The sequence below is a fragment of the Pyrgilauda ruficollis genome, unplaced genomic scaffold (genome assembly GCF_017590135.1).
Source record: "Pyrgilauda ruficollis isolate IOZ18807 unplaced genomic scaffold, ASM1759013v1 scaffold247, whole genome shotgun sequence".
NCBI lineage: Eukaryota > Metazoa > Chordata > Aves > Passeriformes > Passeridae > Pyrgilauda > Pyrgilauda ruficollis.
Genome location: NW_024523789.1, coordinates 603,570 through 617,611, shown reverse-complemented (window position 1 = coordinate 617,611; position 14,042 = coordinate 603,570). Strand labels below are relative to the sequence as shown.

General features: G+C 59.9%; 1 protein-coding gene across 1 annotated transcript; it reads right to left on the bottom strand.

Annotated features, from left to right (window-relative positions):
- Window positions 1–397: 397 nt before the first annotated feature.
- ETNK2 (ethanolamine kinase 2) lies at window positions 398–13,683 on the bottom strand. Its single transcript, XM_041470528.1, has 9 exons — window positions 13,654–13,683; window positions 13,190–13,582; window positions 7,934–8,193; window positions 7,152–7,289; window positions 5,273–5,415; window positions 4,496–4,579; window positions 3,002–3,171; window positions 2,378–2,451; window positions 398–1,938 (listed from the first exon to the last, which is right to left on the bottom strand). The coding sequence occupies exons 1-9, from the start codon at window positions 13,681–13,683 to the stop codon at window positions 1,866–1,868; spliced, it is 1,365 nt and encodes a 454-aa protein (XP_041326462.1). The 3' UTR covers window positions 398–1,865.
- Between the last annotated feature and the right edge of the window lie 359 nt (window positions 13,684–14,042).

The window sequence follows — 14,042 nt, the reverse complement described above, 5'->3', positions numbered from 1 at the left end:
GGGCACCAGCCTCTGTCCCCTTGTCCCTCTAGTGCCTTGTCCCCAAGCCGGGCTGGGCTGGGGATCCCAATCTCAGCAGCAGCACCCGAGTGCTGGGGACACTGCCGTGGGGACATCCCTTATCCCAGGGGACATCCCGCCAGCCCCTGCCCTGCCCTGCCAGCCCCTCCCTGCTCCCTTGCCCTTTGTCAGTGCTTTATTTATTCCCAACTCTCTGGGGAGGGACAGGAGTCCCTGAGGTGGGACAGGGGTCCCGGGGAAGGACAGGGGTCCCTGAGGTGGGACAGGGGTCCCTGGGGACAGACAGGGGTCTCTGGGGAGGGACAGGGGTCCCTGAGGTGGGACAGGGGTCCCTGGGGACAGACAGGGGTCCCTGGGGAGGGGTCCCACTCCAGCGCTGGGCCAGGCTGTGCTGCAGAGGGACTGGCAGCAGATGTGTCCCCCCCCCACAGCTGCAGCTCTTCTTGTCTCTCTTCCATTACTTTTTATTTTTTTGTTGTTTCGTTTTGTTTTTTAAAGATTGTAAATATAGATAGAGCTTTATTTTGTTAATAAGACGACGAGTAACTTAACCTGTATATTTCACATCCCTGTTTACAATCGTTCCTCCCCTTGGCCCTTGGCACAATAAAAGTGACTTTTTGGAGCAGAGAAAGGGGCTTGGGCTTCACCAGAGTGGGGGTGAGGGTTGGATGGGGACATCTTGGGGTACAGAAGGGACAGGAGCACCCCCAGAGCCCGGGGGGGCTGCCCCTGCTCCAGCCCCAGATCCACAGCCCCAAATTCCAGCTACCAGCAGCTTTTATTTCCCACTGAAACAAACACGGACGTGCCAGCAGCCCTGGGTCTGCCTGGGGGACATCCCTGTGCCTGGAGAAGGGACAGTCACCTTGTCCCCACAGCCAAGGTGGGTACAGGGCTCTCGGGGACATCCCTGTGCCTGGAGAAGGGACAGCCACCTTGTCCCCACAGCTGAGGTGGCACAGGGCTGTGGGGGAGGTCCCTGTGCCTGGGGAAGGGACAGTCACCTTGTCCCCACAGCAGGGGGGGCACAGGGCCCTGATTGCTGAGCTGAGCTCGACGGGCTCAGCAGGGCAGGGGGGTGGGGGTGAAGCTGTGCCCGGTCCTGGAGCGGGGCAGCTCCGTGCCACCTCCTGCCAGGGATGGGGACACAGCCAAGGGAGGAGGACAGGGGTGGGGACAGGCAGGACAGACCTCCCTGGATGTCCCCAGACCCCCTGGGGGCAGAGCTGGGGGCGGGGGAGAAGCCACCAAGCCAAGGGGACAGTGGGGACAGGCAGGGGCAGCTGTGGGGACACCCCCGGGCTGGAACGACGCAGGGGGGGCGGGCACCCCGTGCCCACAGCAGCACCCCACAGGTGCCAGGGGCTCACGGCTGGCACTGCCCCTTTGCCCACAGCTGCCACCCCTCAGGGACAAGGGTCCCGTGCTGGGGGCCAGCAGGGACATGGGACAGCGCTGCTTTGAGGGTGGCACCCAGCGGGGCAGGAGGGGACAGTGGGGCAGCTCTGGGGGCCCTGAGCGGCCGGGGTGACGCCGTGTCCCCCTCGGGGACAGCGCAGGGGAGGGGTTGGTGCCAGGCCGGGCAGCAGCAGCAGTGCCAGCGGGGCACGGACCTGCCGGGCACCGGCACCGGGCGTTAAGGCGGTGGTGGGGCTTCCTGGCGTGGGCTGGGGCCTCGCGGGGCCCTGGTCCTCTCCAGCATCTCGTGGTCCAGTCTTGGGGGTGGCCAGGCTCTCCTGGGAGCGGTGGTGGCCGGGGCAGGGCTCCTCTTGTCCCCCTTGGCACCGCTGGGCGAGGGGGGCGCGAGGGCACGGCCAGGACAGGAGAGCTCGGGGCGGCCCCTACTTGGGGACCTGCAGGGCTGTGACCACCGGCTTCATCTTGAAGTACTGTTTAAACCTTAACTTTGCATATCTGTAAAGAGAGAGAGAGAGGAGGGACGGCTCGGAGCCACTCGTGTCCCCTGGGACTGCTGGCGTTTGTCCCAGGATCCTCCCCAGGGACAGCCGGGATCCTCCCCAAGGACTGCTGGGATCCTCCCAGGGGACAGCCGGGATCCTCCCCGGGGACAGCCGGGATCTTCCCTGGGATCCTCCCCAGAGACCACTGGGATCCTCCCTGGGATCCTCCCCAGGGACCACCAGGGTCCTCCCCAGGATCCTTGGGATCCTCCCCAGGATCCTCCCCAGGATCCTCCCCAGGGACCACCAGGGTTCTCCCCAGGATCCTCCCCAGGGATTACCGGGATCCTTCCCAGGGATCCTCCCCAGGATCCTCCCCACGGATTACCAGGATGCTCCCCGGGATCCTCCCTCCCCGCCCATTTCCCTGGGAGCAGCCTGAGTGGACTCACCGTAAGAAATTAAAGTCTATGGTGGAATATTTATCCTGGATCAGGCCCCAGCAGGCCCAGAGGAAATGGGACGCCTGCAAGGGGCAGAGCAAGGATCAGGGAACAGCTGCGGGGACAGAAACCCCTGTGCCCCAACCCCCAGGGCTGTGACAAGGACAGGACACGGACCCACAGCGGGATTTCTGTGCCCTCCAGGGGCTGCTCCTGGCTGGAGCCAGGGATGGCAGCAGGGAGGGTGCTGGACTTGGGATGCCACCCCTGTGCTGCCCTCCCGGCAGCTGCAGCCAGGAACACAGAGAATATTTCACCCAAAATTTCCAGAAAATCGGCTGGGGCCGCCCCTGGCAGTCAGCAAAGAGGATTTCCTCACTCCAGCCGTGCCTGACCCCTCTGAAGGACTGCCCAAGGCCACCCTGTCGGGCACAGCTGTCCCCAACACACCCCCGTGACCTTGCCCGGGGCTCAGCGTCCCTGAGGCACTGCCAGGGCCGAGGCACAGCCTGTCCCCGATGTCCCCAAGCCCCCAGGCTGGCACCTGGCGCTGGCCAGGTCAGCTGGAAGGCCAAGAGCAGAGAACTCCCTCATGCCTGGGCTGTTTTCGGCTCCTTCCTCCTCCTCACTCACCAAGGAGAACTTGTTCACTTGCACGTAGAGGGTCTCCAGCTCCTCCTGGGACACCTGGCTGTCACCTGGGTGGCCCTGGGTGAGCTCCTTGTAGGCCTGCAGGTAGGAGTGCAGCCACTGCAGCTGCGTCTCCTTGCCAGGGTAGAGGCCATAATCCACCTCCTTCACACCTGGGGGGACAGGGGGACACGGGGGGACAGGAGGGGACAGGGACAGATTGGGGTCTCCACAGTAAAGTGAGGAGAGCACAACCCCAGCCAGGCACAAAGCCAGGATCAGCTGCTGGCCCTCGGGGTGAGGAGCCAGGGTTGGCACCCCAGGGGCATCGGGGTGCCCAGGAGCAGCAGAGACCCCGCTGTGACCATGGGCAGCCCCATTTCCTGCTGTAGGGTTTGGGGTGAGGCTCCCTCCTCCATCCCAGGGATGGGGAGACCCCATTTCCCATCATGGGATTTGGGGTTCAACTCCCTCCTCCATTCCCAGGGATCAGGAGACCCCAGAACAGCCCCATTTTCCACCCTGGGACTGGGAATGCAACTCCCTCCTCCATCCCAGGGATGGGGAAATCCCATTTCCCACCCCAGCACTGGAGACAAAATTCCCTTTTCCACCCCAAGAGATGGGGACAACCCATTTCCCAGCATGGGACTGGGGACAACTCCCTCCCCCATCCCAGTAACAGGGACACCCCATTTCCCAGTATGGGACTGGAATTCCCAGTAACAGGAACACCCATTTCCCAGTATGGAACTGGGAATAAAACTCCCTCCTCCATCCCAGTAACAGGGACACCCCATTTCCCAGTAGGGAACATGGAATTCCCAGTAACAGGGATACCCCATTTCCCAGTATGGGACTGGAATTCCCAGTAACAGGGACCCCATTTCCCAGTATGGAACTGGAATTCCCAGTAATAGGGATACCCCATTTCCCAGTATGAGACATGGAATTCCCAGTGACGGGACACCCCATTTCCCAGTATGGAACTGGAATTCCCAGTGACAGGACACCCCATTTTCCAGTACGGGACAGGGAATTCCCAGTAACAAGGAGACAAAATTCCCTTCTCTACCCCAAGAGATGGGGACAACCCATTTCCCAGTATGGGACTGGGGACAACTCCCTCCCCCATCCCAGTAACAGGGACACCCCATTTCCCAGTATGGGACTGGAATTCCCAGTAACAGGAACACCCATTTCCCAGTATGGAACTGGGAATAAAACTCCCTCCTCCATCCCAGTAACAGGGACACCCCATTTCCCAGTATGGGACAGGGAATTCCCAGTAACAGGGATACCCCATTTCCCAGTATGGGACTGGAATTCCCAGTAACAGGAACACCCCATTTCCCAGTATGGGACATGCAATTCCCAGTGACAGGGACACCCCATTTCCCAGTATGGGACTGGGGATAACTCCCTCCTCCATCCCAGTGATGGGGACACCCCAGGCCGGGGCTGGGGGGATTTTGGGGGTCCCCAGCTGCTCCCCACCTGCGAACTCGTTGAAGTGGTTGCCGATGTCGAAGGCCTGGTAGTTGTAGCCCGTGTACTCGTAGTCGATGAAGCGCACGCGCTCTGCGGGGACAAAAACCGCCAGGGGCGGGGACAGGGGTGATGACAGCACGGGGATAAAATGTTTCTAAAATCGTGGGATAGTCAGGGGAGTTGGAAAGAAAGGTTGGGCCTGGTAGGCCCTGGGAAAACGTCAGGGTAGGCCCTGGGAAAATGTTAGGCTACACCTGTGTAATCATTTAATGAATAATAAATTAAGTGATAATGACTATGATAGTAAATAATGATAACTATTATGTGATATTTATGATGATGATGTTTATGATAAATAATAACTATGAGAAATTAAATGATTGTTATATGATAAATGATATGATTGTTACATGCGATGATTGGTAATTGGATATAATTATTGTTTAATCGTAACAAGAATAATGAGAAACGATGTTTGGGGGGTTTGATGGAAATTAGAAGAATCCATGCTTGGATGAAATCGATGTATACAATAGAAAAATATAAGTTTAATAATTAATACGTAATTATATAATGATAATAATATAAAAACATGCTCATCCTGAACCCATGGCAGAGTCAGATTTGGGTCTGTACCCCTGACACCCAGAGCTCTTCAATAAAATCACCTGCATATTATAATTCCGTGATTATTGATAATTATAATTCCTCCATAATGACAATTATAATTCCTTGGTTCTGTGTTCCTGACGGCTGACAGTGACCCCCCCCGGGCGCACAGACCTCGTGTCCTGTCGTAGATGATGTTCTTGCACAGGAGGTCGTTGTGACACAGCACCACGGGGGACCCCAGCTGCGACAGCGTCTCCTCCATCCAGGCCAGCTCCTGCTCCAGCGCCTCGGGGCTGGGCACGTCCCGCGGGAGGCTGGCCGGGGGGACAAAAGGGACAGGGTGGCATCGCTGCTGCTCTCGGGGAGCCGCCCTGGCGCTCGGGGGTGGCGTTTTCTCCGTTTCCAGAGCTTCCCTGGGGGCTCGGGGGTGGCGTTTCCCGCGCTCCCAGTGCTTCCCTGGGGGCTCTGGGGACAGAATTGCTCTTCCCTGACTTCCAGAGCTTTCCCTGGGGCCACAGGAGCAGAATTTCCCTGGCTTCTAGTGTTTCGCTGGGGGCTCAGGGGCAGAATTTCCCTGAATTCCAGAATTTCCCCAGCTTCCAGCGCTTCCCTGACTTCCAGAGCTTTTTCTGGGGCCACAGGAGCAAATTGTGCTTCCCTGACTTCCAGCATTTCCCTGGGGCCTCAGAGGCAGAATTTCCCTAACTTCCAGTGTTTCCCCAGCTTCCAGCACTTCCCTGGCGGCTCAGGGGCAGAATTTCCCCGACTTCCAGAATTTCACCAACTTCCAGCGCTTCCCAGGGGTCTCGGGCAGAATTGCTCTTTCCTGACTTCCAGCGCTTCCCTGGGGCCACAGGAGCAGAATTTCCCCAAATTCCAGAATTTCCCCAGTTTCCAGCGCTTCCCTGGGGCCACAAGAGCAGAATTGTGCTTCCCTAGCTTTCAGCACTTCCCTGGGGGCTGAGGGGCAGAACTTCCCCAAATTCTAGAATTTTCCCAATTTCCAAAATTTCCCCAGCTTCCAGCGCTTCCCTGAGGCCACAGGAGCAGAATTTCTCTTCCCTGACTTCTAGCAGTTCCCTGGGGTCACAGGAGCAGAATTTCCCCAGTTTCCAGCAGTTCCCTGGGGGCTGCTCAGGAGGAGAATTTCTCTTCCCTGACTTCCAGCGCTTCCCTGGGGTCACAGGAGCAGAATTTCCCCAGTTTCCCTCTCTTGCCTTACAAACGATCCCATTAACGACACAAAGCGCGACTAACGAGGCTGCTTTTGGGGAGGGGACCACGTTTGGTACCCAGGCAACCACCCACCTCAGCCTCAGCGCATCCCGTGTCCCCAAAACCCCCCACGCCCATCCCCAAATCCACCCAGCGCTCGCTCCCCGAGCAGCCGGCGGAGCCCCCGGGGCGCGGGGATGTTTTGGACTCTGGCAGCCCGGCGGTAACCTCAGGAGCGCGGCTTCCAAGAAAAAAGCTCGTTAATGATTGCCTAATTGGCTGCGCTGAAGGCGCAGGGTGGGTAAAGTCTGCCCGTGGCCCGGCGGGCGCTGAGAAAAGCCCGGCTGGCTCCTGCCGCGGGTTAATGATTGCCCTGCCCAGGGTTCGTTCACCTCCTCCGCCTCTTGGGGCTGCCCCAATCCTTCCCAGACACCCCAACTCTCACCTGCCGGGTCAAACCAGCCGCCCCAAAAAGCGGGATGGGTTGGTTGGAAGTGGGAGCTGAGTGGTTTAATTTTTAGAGTTAATCGTCAGCTCAGCGGGGCTTGAGCTCGGGTTTATTCTAAATTTCCGGGAGGAGGAGAAGGAGGATTGTTCCAGCAGTGGGAGGCTGTGCCTCCAGCTGGATCCTGCACTGACACATCCCAGAGCTCCAAAAAAGCTGAAATCCTCCCCAAACTGGCAGCAGGAAGGGGCTGGAGCTGCTCCAGGGCTTCTGAGAGGGATCCAGCCCCAAATCCCTGCAGAGGCTTTACCTGGGAACCTCGGCCCCAGAGGGGGTGGGCAGGGGGTGCCCGAGGCAGAGCCTGGCTCTGTGGGATCCCTCTGCCTTTACCTGGCGTTGGATACCTTTGGGCTGAGCTCTGTCTTCACCAGGCTGAGGTATTTGTGCAGCTTCTGCCACAGCATGGGCCGGGGGAGGCTCCCGTTGGCGTGGATGGCGTGGACTCGGGCCATCTCCCGGGCCACCAGCCTGGTGTGGAGCACAGCAGAGGGGTGAGGGGGGATCCCAAATCCTCAAAATCCCCCCTGCAAAATCCCCCGAAGAGCTTTGGGGGTGTCTTCATGGGGGTTCCCTGAAAATCCTGCTTAAACCACGGGGTGAGCACAGCTGAGCCCTCGTGCCGTGTCAGGGATCGGCCTCTGAATCATTTCAGAATTGCCATTTTCGGGTAAATTCAGCCCTAAACTCTGCTTCCCAGAAGAATTCCAGCTTCCCAGAGAACCTTAATTCCAGCTTCTCAGGAAAACTAAATTCCAGCTTCCCAGGAAACCTTAATTCCAACTTCCCAGGAAACTTTAATTCCAGCTTCCCAGGAAAACTTAATTCAAACTTCCCAGGAAACTTTTAATTCCAGCTTCCCAGGAAAACTTAATTCCGGCTTCCCAGGAAACCTCTTTTCACCAAAACCTGATAAAAATTAGAAATGTGGCAATTTTGACATCTCTGGCTGCAGTCTGACCCATTTACCCCCCGACACCACCCAGGACTGGGCACACCAGTGACCCCCACCCACGGCAGTCAGGGGAGAGCTGGAAACACAGAACAAACCCCCAGAAAATCAAGAGAAAAATTGAAGGGGAACCCCCAGACCCCCCCTAGGACGTCCCACACACCTGAAGATGTGGGGATCCCTCACGTGGTCGGGTCCCAGCGCGATTCCCGGCAGGAATTGGTAGCAGAGCCCGTTCTGGAAGGAGCAGTAGAGGTCGGGGGCGCAACCGTGGGCTCGGAGCACCTGGAAATTCCTCAGCTCCGTCTCCCTGTCCACCAGCAGCTCGGTTTTCCTGCCGTACACTCGCACCAGCAGCGCGTCCACCATGCCCTCGTCCATGTAGCAGGCCACCAGCTTGTTGGTGATGCCATCAGTGAAGAGCTGGGTGGGGACAGACACGGCCAGGGTGACACCCGGGTAAGGCTGGGAATGGGGGAACCCCGTGTCTGCTTCCCACCGGTGGGAAAAACTCGTGGGAATGGCAAAAATGAGGAAAAGGAGCGAGGCAGCGCAGCCAGGAAAGATCCTGGGGGAGTGAGATGAGTTTGGGAGGACTGAGGTTCAAGGTTCTGCAGGCAGAGGTGGTGGTTTGGGTGAAAATCCTGCTAATTTCACCTGGAACAGCTCAGGGATATCTCAGGAACACCTCTGCAGGTAGAAGGGGTGGCTTGGGTGGAAATCCTGTTATTTTTCACCTGCAATAGCTCAGGAACACCTCTGCAGGTAGAAGAGGTGGTTTGGTTGGAAATCCTGCTCATTTCACCTGGAACAGCTCAAGAACACTCTGCAGGCAGAGGTGGTGGTTTGGGTAGAAATCCTATTATTTTTCACCTGGAACAGCTCAGGGATATCTCAGGAACACCTCTGCAGGCAGAGGTGGTGGTTTGGGTGGAAATCCTGCTGATTTCACCTGGAACAGCTCAGGGATAGCTCAGGAACACCTCTGCTTTTTCACCTGGAACAGCTCAGGGATATGTCATGAACACTTCTGCAGGCAGAGGTGGTGGTTTGGGTGAAAATCCTGCTAATTTCACCTGGAACAGCTCAGGGATATCTCAGGAACACCTCTGCAGGTAGAAGGGGTGGCTTGGGTGGAAATCCTGTTATTTTTCACCTGGAACAGCTCAAGAACACCTCTGCAGGCAGAGGTGGTGGTTTGGGTAGAAATCCTATTATTTTTCACCTGGAACAGCTCAGGGATATCTCAGGAACACCTCTGCAGGCAGAGGTGGTGGTTTGGGTGGAAATCCTGCTGATTTCACCTGGAACAGCTCAGGGATAGCTCAGGAACAGCTCAGGCCAGATGTGCCACCAGCACGCTTGGCACGGGAGCAGCCCCGGGAATGTCTCCCCAGGGGAGGAAAGAAAAAAAAAAATCAGTGTAAATTGGCACGAAATTAAAAAAGTAATAAATAAATAAACCAGCCAACGAGGCTGAAAACAAGGTCGGAGCAAACACCACCCCCCATCCCCTCCTCCGACCCTCCCCGCGGGCCGGGGCGCTGATAGGCGGGGACGTCGCTGCTGGGGACATCTCGTGTCACCGCTCTGACGGCTCCTCGCAGATGGAAAGGGAGTTTTGTTCTCCCGGAGCTCCGCCTTGGCCGCCTGCCCGCGCACATGCCGGGGCTGCTGCCGCCCGTGCCGGGCTCCGTGCCCCATCCCGCCGGGATTTAGGCACCTCCGGGGCTCCCGGCGGGGTTTGGGGACGTGTCACCCCACAAGAAACCCCTGTCCTGTTGTCCCTGTGCCAGTTTTGGGGTGCTGTGATTCCCCTGGGAATGATTCCCTCATCCCACCGGGATTTTGGGAACTTCCAGGGCATTGAGGGGGTTTGGGGATCTGTCACCCCACAAGAAATCCCTGTCCTGTTGTCCCCGTGCCAGTTTTGGGGTGCTGTGGCTCCTCCTGCGCAGAATTCCTTCATCCCACTGGGATTTTGGGCACCTCTGAGGCACCCAAGGGGATTTAGGGACTTGTCACCCCACGGGAAATCACCCCAATTGTCCCCCGTGCCAGCTCCAAGCTGGGCACTCCAGGGTGCTGCGCCTCCCCATGGGAATGATTCCTTCATCCCGCCAGGATTTGGGCACTTCCAGGGCACTGAGGGGATTTGGGGTTCTGTCACCCCACAGGAATTCCTTGCCCCATTGCCCCCCACACCGTGGGATGCTCAACTCAAAGCTGGGCACTCTGTGGCTCTCCTGGGAATGATTCCTTCATCCCACCGGGATTTGGGCACTTCCAGGGCACTGAGGGGGTTTGGGGTTCTGTCACCCCACAGCAAACCCCTGTCCCACTGACCCCCAGCGTGCCAGCTCCAACCTGGGCACTCTGGGGTGCTGTGGCTCCCCATGGGAACGATTCCCTCACCCCTGTGGGATCAGGGAGCCGGAGCAGGAGAGGGGAGAGGGCTCCTGCTCCGGCAGCCACGGCGCTCAGGGATGGGATGGATAATTTTAGACATCCCACTCAGCAACCCACGCTCCCCTATAGGGTTCCTATATATAGGGCTCCCCAAGCAGCCTCCCAGGGGAGACTCCAGGCACTGGAACGAGATCCTCCAAGCCAGACAGGGGTGATTCCCCCATTCCACAGCTGGATTTGGGGTGAGCAGGGCGAGGCCGCTGCCCCATCCTCAGGGGTGCTGCCCCTCAGCTGCAGCTGAGCCTTCTCAAGCTGCTTTTCCCCGAGTTGATAATCTGGGTTTTACCACGGGGCTCAGCTCTTTCCTCCTCTTGTCCTGCCAGGCCCCAGAGGCTGGAAATTCAGGCAGCAGAGGTGACACATGCCATCCATGCAGGTGTCACCACGAGCCACACGTGGGTCACCTGCAGGTGAGCGGCTCCTCATGGAGTGAAATCCTCGGTGCTGCTTTGTTTTGCTGTCCCACAGCCTGGCCAGCCCTTTCCAGCAGGTTTAAGGGGATTACTGAGCCTTATCCCCCCTGAATTCCAGGCCACCAACTCTGGAGATGCACACGTGACCTGCAGGGACTCGCTGGGTTTGGGGGTGGCTCCCGAGGGTGGTGGTGGCTGCCTGGGGGATGCCCGGTGCTGTTCCCTGTGGATCCAGGCTGCAGCCACCCTGCTGCCACCCCAGATCCTTCCCTCCTGCAGCCGGGTGGCAGCGGGGACAGAGGGGAGGAGTGACACTCCGTGAACTTTGCAGGGATTAAACGCAAAGAGAGACCTGTGCCAAAGCGCTGGGGTGAGGCAGCAAAATCCAACTGCTGGTGCTTCGCCTGCTGGGAGAATCCCTCAGCATTCCCAAAACGCCGCCGTGCTGGCTGCCTTGGCACCCCCAGCCTGGAGCTGGCCACCAGCAGGGCAACTTGTTACCAAATCTGGGCTAAAAACATCCAACCCTGCAAGGCAACCTCACGTGGCTTCGGCTCTGCGGCGCTGCTGCTGTTATCTCTGGCTGAGAGATGGATGGATGGATGGATGGATGGATGATGGATGGATGGATGATGGATGGATGGATGGATGGATGATGGACGGATGGATGTATGATGGATGGATGGATGGATGGATGGATGATGGATGGATGGATGATGGATGGATGGATGGATGGATGATGGACGGATGGATGTATGATGGATGGAGGATGAGGGATGGAGGGATGAGGGATGGATGGATGGATGGATGATGGATGGACGGATGGATGATGGATGGATGAAGGGAAGGATGGGTGGATGGATGGATGGATGGATGGATGATGGATGGATGGATGATGGATTGGATGGATGGTGGATGGATGGATGAGGGATGGAGGGATGAGGGATGGATGGATGGATGGAATCCATGGATGGAGGCATTTGTGCTTCCCTGGGAGCAGGGGGAGCTGACTCAGCGTCACAGACATTCCTCAGGGATGAGGAGCAGGAGCTCTGGGAAGCAGGCATGGCAGGGCAGCCCGAGCTCCCAGACCCTTCTTGCCGCGTTCCTGAGCTCCGGGAGATTTTCCCAAGCCACCAGCACAGCCTGGTACAGCCCCCGCGAGGTGCTGGGAACGGGGCAGTGCTCCAGGGCACCGGGCAGGGAATGGGATCGCTAATGGGAACCAGCTGAGGGCCCTGGCCCGCTCCATCCCATCCCGAGCGGCTCCTGCGAGGGGAAACGCGGGAGGAGGGAAAGCAACCGAGGGAAACGCAACGGGAGAGTTTTCCCTCAACTCCTGCGTGGTTTTGGTTTTTTTTTTTTTATCTTTTTCTTTCTTTTTTTTTTCCCCTTTCTTTTTTTAAATTAAAAACACACGCCCGCACACCCGAGCTGCTGTGGAACACTGACCCCTGCGGAGCCTGGATACCGCAGAGCCGGGGTCCCTCCACAACCACCGAGCTCAGCGAGCGGAGCGAGACATTTCCTGCCCCGGCAAACTCCAACTCCCAGCTTCCTGCCCGCTGCCATCTGCCCTTTCAGATGGCTTTTCCTGCAGCTTCTTGTATTTAATTACACTTGGCTATTAATACATTTTTAATGACGGGAAGCGTGTGCCTTCGGAGGGGACACTGGCTCACGTGCAGACATTTAAGGGCACGCAGTCCCAGCCCCTCCACGCTCCGGTGCCCAGAGCCAGGGCACAGCCGAGGGCACCGGCGCCACCAGCCTGTGTCACCCCAGCCCCGGCCAGAGCGATTCCCACGCCAGCCCAGCTCTCCCAGCACAGCCCTGGCAGCCCCGCACAGCCGAGCCCTGTCCCATGCCAGGACCCGGGACTGGTGTCCAGCTCCCACCTGAACTGGGGCTCAGCCCACGCAGCCTGGGAAATGCAGGAGCCGACAAATATCCCAAACAAGAGCGGCTCCCGGGAGCGGCCGCTCCTGCGGGCGCGCCTCGGCTGCCAGCCTGGGGACACTTTTGTACCCACAGCCACCGCTCGGTGACCACCCCAGGGGTCCCTAAACCTCGTGGGGCGGGTGTGCGATGGGGGTGTCACACCTTTGCACAGCTGATGAACCCCCGGTTACGCTCTAGGCACGGAAGGGAGACCCGGGGTGGGGGTACGGGGTGTCACATCCTCTGGGGCTGGTCCTACAGCCCCCCACAGTGAACCCCACGGCGCCCCTTGGGTGACCCCCACATTCCCCCTCGGACAGATCCGGTAGCCCCCCGGGTTAAACCCTACAGCCCCCCTATAGCCCCCCGGCTGAGCCCCACAGCCCCCCTAGGACAGACCCCACAGCTCCCAGGCTGAGCCCCTCAGCCCCCCTTGAGCTGCCCCCACACCCCGCCGGGGTGAGCACCCCAGCCCGCTCAGACAGACCCCAGAACCCCACAACCGCCCCCCAGGCGGGCTCCGCAGCCCCGGCGGGCGATCCCCGGTGAGAGCGGCCGCCGGTTCGCGGGGTGCCGGCGCAGGGTCCCCGCCGTACCTTGGTCTTCACCGCGGCCGGATCCCAGGCGGGTCTCAGCCGCCGCACGATCCGCAGCGCCCCGGGCAGCACGTCCCCCTCGTCCACCGCAATGCCGAGGTGTGGCACGGCGGGGGTCCCGCCGCCGCCCCCCCGCTCCGGCCCCGGGCAGTCGGGGCAGCGGGCGGGCGGTGCGGCCATGGCCAGCTCCGCGCTGCCGGAGCCGCGGCCCATGTGCCGGGGGCTGCGCGGGGCCGGCGGCCGCGGGGAGGAGCCGCCGCCGTTGGGAAGCCATGAGTCACCGGCCCGCCTCCCGCCCGCCTCCCCGGCAGCGGCGGCAGCGCCCGCACCGGCACCGGCACCGGGGGCAGGGGACGCGCATCCTACCGGCACCGAGGGCAGGGGATCCGCATCCTACCGGGACCGGGGACAAGGGATCAGCATCCTACCGGGACCGAGACCGGGGGCAGGGACCCGCATCCTACCGGCACCGGCGCCGCCGGCAGCGGGTCCATATCCTACCGGGACCGGTACCGCGGGCAGGGACCCACATCCTACGGGGACCGGCATCCCGGGCAGGGGATCCGCATCCTACCGGCACCGGTACCGCGGGCAAGGACCCGCATCCTACCGGGACCGGCATCCCTGTCAGGGATCCGCACCCCCGCACACCGAGACCTGGGCGTCGCACCCGCCCCCGACCCGCACCGGCACCAGCGGACCGACATCCCACCCGCACCGGTACCGCATCCCGGGCAGGGGATCCGCACCGGGATGGGGCATCCCATCCACGGCGTCCTGGGCAACCGAGTCCCGTCCGGCCGGCACCGGGACCGGGACCGGGACCCCGCTCTGCCGCAGCTGCTGTCGGTGC

Bases quoted from the DNA above. Each gene is read 5' to 3' on its own strand.
- ETNK2 (XM_041470528.1), bottom strand. From the start codon at position 13,683: ATGGACCCGCTGCCGGCGGCGCCGGTGCCG. The intron at 13,583-13,653 runs GTAGGATGCGGG...CGGTCCCGGTAG, and splicing joins TGCCGGCGGCGCCGGTGCCG to GATGCGGATCCCCTGCCCTC. The intron at 2,452-3,001 runs GTGAGTGAGGAG...TGCCCCTTGCAG, and splicing joins AAGTGAACAAGTTCTCCTTG to GCGTCCCATTTCCTCTGGGC.